Source organism: Lygodium microphyllum, chromosome 27, assembly GCF_053477565.2.
Source record: "Lygodium microphyllum isolate KBCC chromosome 27, Lygodium_microphyllum_v1.1.10, whole genome shotgun sequence".
Lineage (NCBI taxonomy): Eukaryota > Viridiplantae > Streptophyta > Polypodiopsida > Schizaeales > Lygodiaceae > Lygodium > Lygodium microphyllum.
The window spans coordinates 87630313-87640470 of NC_141161.1; the positions used below are offsets into that span (position 1 = coordinate 87630313).

General features: G+C 41.0%; 1 protein-coding gene across 1 annotated transcript; it reads left to right on the forward strand.

The window, feature by feature from the left end:
* Positions 1-394: 394 nt before the first annotated feature.
* LOC148012578 (uncharacterized) lies at positions 395-3513 on the forward strand. Its single transcript, XM_087669403.1, has 2 exons — positions 395-1081; positions 3243-3513. Exon 1 carries the CDS (start codon positions 454-456, stop codon positions 1021-1023), a length of 570 nt encoding a protein of 189 aa, XP_087525529.1. The 5' UTR covers positions 395-453; the 3' UTR covers positions 1024-1081; positions 3243-3513.
* Positions 3514-10158: the final 6645 nt, after the last annotated feature.

A 10158-nucleotide genomic window follows, 5' to 3' on the forward strand; every position in this document is an offset into this window, starting at 1 on the left:
GATAAAAGCTGCAAGGAACTCAAATCATACAAGGGAAGCAGGCTACTCAAAGTCAATTCCAATGCCCTTTCATCAAACTAGAGATTGAACCTATCTCTATGGGATACATGTGTCTTTTTTGCACCTATGCTACTACGATTTGTCGATGTGTTTGAATTGAAAAAGCATCCCAACATACAGATTGCATGTGTGGAAAGCATGAAACTTCTTCCTCCGATTCACATGGCTGCCAGCCTAGTATGTCTCTACAAGGGCCCTCAGATACATGTGTGTGGACACACGTAGATAAATAAGTAAATAACTAAATAGAATACACACACACACACACACACAATGCATTCAAATTTTAGGGCTAAATGTGGACGAGCTTTAAAGGAGGCGGCATGCAATTGGAACGAGGGGGAGGAGGAGGAAGAAGAAGAAGAAGAAGGAGAAAGAAGAAAGAAGACGAAGATGTCGATGCTGTTTCGCCACTACCCAAGGAAGCATGCTTCTCCTTCCTCCTCCTCCTCCTCCTCTTGCTCCCTCCTCCTCCTCCTCTTCCTTCTTCTCTTCTCCTTGTTGCTGCTCTTCTTCTTCTTCTTCTTCTTCTTCTTCTTTAATTCTGCTCATCAGAAGCTTAATGTCATGATCAATATGCCGTCGAACGATTTAATGAAAATACATAGGTCGCCATCCTCGTCCCTGCAGATTAATCACCACTCCCGCCATGACACAGCCCGAGACGGATCGACCGATACTACTGCCAAGCGCAGTACTTACATGCAGTCGAACAATCGAGGCCGCATGAGCTACAATACACTGAGCGAGGATATTGGCGATGATGAGTACTACAGCGAGGTTAATGTAAGAAATCCTATTCCAGATGCATGGCTGCAGGACTTGGCCAGATACGACCCCCTCTTCGAGCTCGAATCATCGCCATCCTCACTAAAATATTCATCATCTCCAGCAACTGATTACGATTACAGCAACATTAATTACGATAGCCGCAAGGCGGCGCGCCAGCTACATCATGACTAGCTGCTTCTTATTATACCTCGGCCAGGCAAATCATTGCTATCTTCTTGCCTATCAAATTGTACGTATTCCTAATTACCTTCATAAGATAGATATATTCTTTCCACGATCATCTATGATTAGTCTTTTTGTCTACTATTAACATGAGCTTATTAGTCTCTGTCTAGTATTGCTCTGACGTCCAGCTGCTTAATCATGGAATTATTGGATATATCCTTGGCATCAATATGTAATCAGTACTTCTAATGACCCCTGATTGGTCTTTGTCTGTAATTATTACCCTGACATGCAGCTTAATCATGCTTCGTTTTGGATATATTGCACAATCTAGATAGTCGGTAAGACATTTGAACTTGATGTAACATAGTCAATAATTAACTCATCATATACTCCCCTTGTGATCGAGAAAACTGCATTCCTTCATACGACGTGTATCTCTTTTGCTTCGATGCCTTGACTTCTTAAGACTCTTTTCTTGAATGCTTTATAATCTAAGCATCGGATGATGACGTCCTCATGTTATTCAAACTGTATGCACCATGGTAATGTGCAGATATTCCTCATTAGTAGTACTTATTCTTCTCATCCTTGATGGATTGATGTACACGGGATCGATAGGGTCATAATTACATGGCTTAATCATTTTCCATATTTCTTCATAGTGTTGAAACCATTCCTTTCATCTTGACCTTGGATGGTTATGCGGTGAATGTAAATTTTTCTTCTACTTTTGAAATGATCTTATGGGAGACAAGCAACCCTAAACCAATTGCTATGTAGGGGGGAAAATGGAATAGTACTAGATAACCAAATGATATACAATGGGGAAAAATGGAATAGTACTAGATAACAAAATGATATACAATGAGAAAAGAGAATATTATGAAAAGAGAGAATGTTACTAGATAGGTTTGAGCATTTCTAGTATAAGTGTCACCTAACAAATTTCAAACACTAGGATATCTATCCAGATTTATATTCGACCAAACTATCAAATTAGGATATCCTAGTACTTAGAGGTTTCATAATATTCATAGTAAATCTTTGCTACTATGTTGTGATAGATGATCATAGGCTTGCACAAAGAACTCAACTTGTCTTTTGTGTTGATCATATAATTTTTCAATCTAATATTTTTGAAAATTTTAGATTTATGCTCTTTTTTGCACACTATATGAAAAATAACTTAATACTAGGCTAGCATGAACATGGTTTACAACATTTCATAGCTTTCTTAGACATGATGCTAAGTTTATAAACTTTTTACACCAAAATAATTTGTTGATAACATTGTTAAGATAAACCCATACTATGTCATAGAGGTTAACTTAAGAAGAATGCCCAAAGATAGAAAGTAGCTTTATGAAACAATGTTAGGCTTACATGAACTAGCAAGTGATTTTAATGGTACACAAAGAATGGGAACTTCATGAGATAAAGGTCGACTAACTTCATGAGGAATTACAATCACACAACTATAATAGTTGAAAACATAAGAATGAGAATATAGTGAGCCACATTGATAATGCAAGTTATTTATATATACAAACATCAAACATCAAGTATTTGATTAGGCGTCTCCTCTCCCTTCTGTATTTCTCATTATGCCTAGTTTTTTCCTTTGCCTCCACACATTTCCCAATGCAGACATATATCTTTGTGTTTGTTAGGTCAATGTTGAGAGTGGAAAAAGACTGAATTTTTGACAGATTTTTATTATTTTTTAGGTCTAAATGATTGATTTTTAATGGATTTAGAGTGATGTATGGTTGTTAATGGAAGTGTTTGAGAGTGTTTTGGATGATATTGATTATAATTTGGAAGCTCATGATAATTTTTAGTGGAGACATGAAGCTCTGTGATGTTCTGATAGGTTTGTTGAGGTTCTAATTGGTTCTGTTTACCTTCAGTATAGCTTCTGTTTTGTTCTAATTTTCTTCTGTATGAAGCATGGATTAATGATTGATGAAGGTTGAAATATTTTGAAAGCTTATTGAATAGTTTTTTATAGTTTGGAATGGTTTTAGTATGAATTATGAGGATTTGATGTTCTCTGATGACCTTCTGTAACCCTTTATAAACCTTCTGTAGAGCCTCTGTCTCTGTTCTGTATCTGCTCTGGTCCTGTTCTGTACTGTTCTGTAGATCTTCTGTAAGTGTTCTGTAGAATGTATGTGTGACTTTGGAAAATTTTTCTAACTTTTGGAAAGGGTGAATTTAAGTTCAAAAGAGCTAAAACAAATGGAAGAAGCAACTGCTGAAGACTGAAGAGAAGACTGGAGTGACAGTGACAATAGTGAGCTATGAAGAGACACTGAAGTAGCTCTGGTGCCTCTTCACATCAGATATGCCTCTAGGGAGGTGCATCCACGGCCTAAGAAGGATTATTGAGAGTTATTATAGAGTATTGTAGTGAGGAGATGATGTAATATTGAGAGAGAGAGTCAGCTATAGCCAATTCTATCAAAACAGTGTAACTGTATATGAGAGATTGAGAGAGAGAACTATGAAGATATTGAAGATGAATACTATGTGATTGATTTCCATTCAAAAATGGTGTATTCTTTTATATTCCTTGTTCTACTAAAGGATTCTATGAAGATGTTGAAGATTATGGTTGATTCTATCAAATCCGTGGGAGATATCTACTATGATGTTGTGTGAAGATTTGTTGTTTTCTTTGTTTTGATCATCAAAAGAATAAAATAAAAGCTTGTCGATGTTACAAAATAGATTTTTTTGCAGTAGAATCCCCTTTTCCTTGGTGTTCCTCTTGGGGCTCCATGTTTTTTGTGCGCATCCGAGGAAACTTGCCATCAACAAGCATTAGAAGAGGCTGAAAATGAAGGAAATGGCATTGCCAAGAAGAGAAAAATTCAATGAATGTTTGCAAAGTTCTTTCTTCCATTGAAGAGTTAGAGATTCTCATTATCAAAGCTACTTTCTACAATAAGTTTACCCCACAATGGCGGAAACATATTACCATCATGATGTATGCTCTATGTGGTGGATTGTTTCCTCTTCTTGTTGAAGCAACAGAAACTTGCATCTTGGTGGCAAATTGTTTGGGAACAAAATAAAGAGTAGAAACAGAGAGAATGACTATCCATGAAAGATTTGGTATTCATTGAGAAGTTTCCAGATATCATTAAGTGGGAGATCGTGAAGAAGCTTCAGGAGTCGTGATCTGTGGAGGTTCACGAAAAAAAGAAGGAAAAGAGTTGGGATTTGTTCGTGGATGCTCAACAACAAGATACATGGGATGCTTGGTACACTGACAATATTCTGTTTGTCCAATTAGCGATCCACTGGAAGTTGGTAGACAGAGTGTTTTTCACAAAATACACAGTTGAAACCCTTAGAAGCTGGTATTATTATAATGGCACAACAACGATCCTAAGAAGAATGAGTTTTGATACTTTCAGAATAGAATATCTCCCCCTCTGTAGTGGTTTGAAAGTCGAATTCAGAGATGTTGAAAAGAAGGAAGTAGAAGAGATGTTGGCTAGAGAATCCCCCAGAGATTGAAGCCCTCTCTGATACTATCCTGTTGAGTACAGACCAACTAATTGGAGCCAATTCCTTGATGAATGACGCAATCAAGAGGCAAGCATTAGAACGAGTTCAGAGGTACGTAAGAAGACAGAAGGTAAAAATCAAGGCTGAGAACGAGCAGAAGCCTCCTTTGACGCCCTAAAAGCACTCTTTACAGAAGTCCCCATGGCGACTCAAGGTCTCCTTCCTAGTCAAATTCATCCTGGAAATATTGATGATGACATGCCAGCAAATGTAGTCCCATTGCTAGTTTTTAAGGGAGAGTACAACGAAGACCCTGATCTTCATGTAGCAGAGTTCATGGTAGCATGTGTGGCTAACAATGCCAGAACCCCTGAACATTGGTTAGTGATATTCCCCACCACTTTCAAAGGTGCAGCGTTTCAGTGGTATGAGAGACATGCAGCATGAACTTTTGGCACATGGAACGATCTGAAGTTGGCCTTCCTCACTAAATTCAGGCATGAAGGTTTTGAAGAGCGGATGCAAGAGGAGTTTATGAACCTAAGTAAGTCCTCTGCATAAAGAGTAGAAGCTTATGTCTCACGAATGGAATCTATCCTGAAGAGATAGACTAACCATCATTTGGACGAAGGTATCCAGAAAGGAGTGTTTCTCAGAGGTGTACAACCAGAAGTTCGCAAGTTCGAGGAATTGAGAAGACCAATCAATTTGCAAGCTATAGTGGAAGCTGCAAGATTGTACGATGAAGTTGAAGCAAGGTTGTCAATGACTCTAGGAAGAGGAGTCTTACCTCCTCCCATGCGAGGAATGGTATACCCACCAAATGCAGTTCCAGGGACAATTCCCTACCCCTATCCTCAGATGCAAATAGTGCCGTAGTATAATGCACCTAATCCATTGTGGTCACCGCAGACGATAGTGCCTCAAATGATGGTTCAACCATAACAAATAGTGGCCTCAAACAGTTCCTCCAATGGCGACTCAACAACAATGGAACCCTACCAACTGGAATCAACAACCCCAAGTCTCAACAGGAGCTCTGAATCAGAACCAGAACAAAGGACCTCCTGGATCGACCCAACTAGTATCTGCAATAATTACAGAAGCTTCCCAAAACCCTACTACACGCACTTTAGGAGGTGAAAATCTGAAGGACTACTTATCCAACTCAGTTGCAAGTATCAAGAAAGAGTTTATGGATGTGATTACAGAGCAGCTACAGACGCTGAAGGTGAATACCGCCAATATATCCACTCTTGTGGGAGCTGGAAGAGATGTGATGCGCTCTAATACATGGTGCGAAAAGTGTCATCAAGCGGGACATTTAGCCACTGAATGTACCCGAAAACCAACCATTCCTGGAGCCTTTTGTTCCGACTGTTTGCGAAAGAACCATACAGAGGATATTTGCTCTCTAAAAGAGATGCACGAACAAAGATAGAAGGATGAAAATGCAAGATTCAACTTGTTAGAGTCCAAAATGATAACACAGGATATTGGACCAAAGCCTAGGGAGTTTGGTTCTAATTTCAGTCCAAGGAGGTTTCTCTCTCAAAGTTATAGAGGACGACAGTCTAGCGGTGGTCAGAGATCAAAAGTGAAATGTTATAGGTGTGGAGAAAAGGGTCATATCTCCCCGAATTGTCCAAACCCTAGAAGATCTGTGGATTACAAGCCCTTATGCAGCCGATACAAAGGTGAAGGCCACACTGCAAAGGACTGTCCAAGTCCAACCCCTACAAAGGCCAATGGCACTGATAGCCAACAGAAGGTACAAGAGCTTGCCTCCAATTTGGTAGAGTTGGAAGTTGCCGCTGACGCACGCCAAGAAGAAGGAACCAGTTGTGCAAGAAGAGAACAACTCTCCTTCCAAGACTGTGAAGTTCAACCTACCAACAGAGAGACAGAGCAGTACAGAATAGAATAATGCAGTACAGAGCACTGTAGTGCCACAGAGCATCACAGAGACAATCCCAAAGATAGGATTAGAGATCCAATCCACTCAGATAGAAGCAAATAAAGCTCTGACACCCTTCCAGCAACCTCAACAGACAAACGAGTCATCTGTTCAGAAGGACACTAGTTCTAGTGGAACATTAGACGATGACACTACTCTCTTGAAAGAGTCAGACCCTTGTCAGACCTCTATCCAGAAGCAATCCGTGGGACATTTATCCGCGAAGTGGAAAGTGAAAGACAAGTGACATTCCTAGATACTGACGGTACTGAACGTCACCTGAAAGTGGGTCTCAATCTTTCAGAACGAGAACTAGTGGTCCTGCGAGACTTATTAAAGGAGAACTTAGACGTGTTTGCTTGGTCGTATAGAGACCTAAAGGGGATTGATCCCACAATGTATCAATATCACATTGACCTAGAGCCCGATGCCAAACCTATAAGGCAAAGACAAAGACATATGAATCCTAATTATTCTGCACTGGTGAAGGCTGAATTATTGAAACTTCTTGAAGCGGAGTTCATTTATCCCATGGCTAACAGTGAATAGGTTTCGCCCATTGTGGTAGTATTCAAGAAGAATGGGAAACTTCGAATATGTGTAGACTTTCAGAAGCTAAACTCGAAGACGAAGAAGGATCATTTCCCTATCCCTTTTACAGACTAACTATTGGACACAGTGGTAGGCCATGAGCTGTATTCCCTCTTGGATGGATTTAGCGGATATAACCAAGTCCAAATTGTAGAAGAGGACCAATCCAAAACAACCTTCACCACAGAATGGGAGACTTATGCCTATAGAGTGATGCCACTTGGGCTCTGTAATGCTCCTGCCACCTTCCAACGAGTAATGATGGCTGTCTTCCAAAATCATTTGCATGATTTCATTGAGGTGTATCTTGGTGACTTTTGTGTCTATAGTTTGATCCATGAGCATTGGGGACACCTAGAGCAATGTTTTGATAGATGCCGAGAGTATGGGATTTTTCTCAATCTCGACAAATGTGTCTTTGGCATCTTCTCACGAATTCTTCTTGGCCATATTTTCTTTGCACAAGGGATTGCAATAGACCCGGCGAAGATTGAAAAGATTGCCACCTTAACAGTACCAACAAACCTCAAGTAATTGAGAGAATTGCTTAGCCATGTGGGCTACTACAGTAGATTTATTGCACATTTTGCAACCAAGGCAGTCCCTCTGCACAAGCTCCTAAGGAAAGATACAGATTTCCTTTGGACTGATGACTATGAAGAAGTCTTTAATGCCCTAAAACAATGCCTTATCAAAGCACCTATCTTGCAGTCTCCTGACTGGATGAAGGAGTTCCATGTGCACACAGATGCATCAATTGAAGGGCTAGGTGATGTCCTATGTCAAAAGGGCCCCTCTAAATTAGATCAACCAATATATTATGCACGACGAAAGGTCACTGATAGGGAACAGAACTACACAGTGACTAAGCTTGAATGCTTAGCAATGGTGTTTGCACTAGAGAAATTTTGACACTACCTATTGTCAACACATTTCACGTTCTACATGGATCATGAAGCCCTGTCCTTCCTAATGAACAAAGCAGATGTTAAAGGGCGATTGATGAGATGGTTGCTCCTATTCCAGGAGTTCGATTTTGAAGTGGTCACTAAGCCTGGCCATTCCCATGCCCTAGCCAATCATCTATCACGGATCCCTCAAACAGAAGAAGAGGAATATGATGATCCAGACCTTCCTGATGCTTCCTTGTTTCTAGTTGAAATAGTTACTCCTTGGTTTGCAGACATAGCCAACCTCCTGGCAACTCAACAGTATCCTCATGGCATCTCAAGCCGTGAGAAGAAGAAGCTTCTGTTAGATACAGCCCCCTATGCCTTGCTAGACGGTACACTGTACAAGAGAGGCAAAGATGAAGTGTTGCAAAGATGTGTTACATGGGATGAAATCGGCATAGTATTGAAAGTAGGCTATGACGAACCATGTGGTGGACACTTCGCAGGAGAAGCAACAGCCAGGAAGGCTCTGTTAGCAGGATATTGGTGGCCGACCCTCCACAAGGATGCATATGACTACTGTAAGAGATGTGATGCTTGTCAGTGAATGGGAAAACCCACCAAAACAAGTGCCATGGCACTGCAACCTATTCTTTCCCTAAAGCCGTTCGAGAAGTGGGGGATTGATTTTGTGGATCCCATTGATCCACCCACCAGACAGAAGCAGAATAGATACATCTTACTATGTACGGATTATGTCACAAAGTAGTGTGAAACTAAAGCCCTGAAGCGGGATGATGGTAACAACGTAGCCCTATTCATGTATGAAAATATTATCACCCATTTTGGCAGTCCCCTCGAGCTGGTAAGTGACAGAGGTACTCATTTCCTTAACAAAATCATGGAGAAGCTGACCGAGCTGTATAAGATCCGCCATCACAAGTCCACTCCCTACTACCCTAGAGCCAATGGCCAAGTTGAAGTCACGAATCTCATCCTTTGCTCAATTCTAACAAGAGCGATTGCCGCACATCGTCGCGATTAGGACGATCGACTTACAAAGGCTCTCTGGGCATACAGAACCTCCCATAACCCCCCTTTCCAGCTAGTGTATGGTACAGAAGCCATCTTCTCTATTGAGCTAGAATTGCCCTCTTTGCAAATGGAAGTTAAAGAACGCTTGAAAGATGATGAGTCACTGCAACACCGCCTCCTGCACTTGGAATGTTTGGATGAAATACGGCGAATGGCCCTACAATGCATGAAAACCACTCAAGCACGACGCAAGGCCTATCAGGACAGTTTCATTAAGCACAAGGAGTTCCAAGAAGTTGATCTTGTACTACCCTATGATTCAAGATTTGTCAAGTTTTTTGGCAAGCTTCAACAACGGTGGATGGGCCTATACAAGGTACTTGCTGTCAATCTTAAAGGCTCTGTTCAGGTGCAGACCGTTGATGCCTCTAATGATCCTTTCCTGATCAATAGCTATTGTTTGAAGAACTACTTCCCTCCCTAGGGATCTTGACAATCACAGTCGACCTACCCTCCCCCTTTTGGGTGTCGCACTGTCTTTCTTGCCGTGCTTTTGATAGCCCTTATGATTCTCCTCATGAGGCGGTCTCATTCTGCTAGCCCCTCACAGATACATCTCAACCCGACCTTGTTCTCTTCTTATCTGATCCAACAACGGTAGCGAGATTGGTCCTAACACATGGTATTTCTACCATTCTCTTTCTTTATGAAAAAAAAGGAAAAAAAAGAAAAAGAAAAAGAAAAAACAAACAAAACTGTTATGGGAGAAAAGGAAGAAATTCCCTGTCATAACAGCCCTCATTCCAAGAAAATGTGGAAACACCCTTGTGCGGGAAGCTAACTATGGAAAATGTGGTAACACCATGCAGTTCACGATAGCTGATCCATCAGCATCGCACCTTTTCAGCAAAGTAATTCGAAGCCACCTCCCTTAGTGCGTGCAATATCCCTTGTCATCGATGAGTTTTCTGTGATTCCTTCCACCAGCTACCTCCCTAGGTGCTGCTACATGGTTTCGGCCACAAAGGACATGAGCTGTAAAGATACCTTGGTACCTTCTGCAACCGACAACGATCCAAGACGCAACCTCGATAATCGACATTACTCCTCGGCAATATGGGCCAAGTTTTTCTAACTCTACAC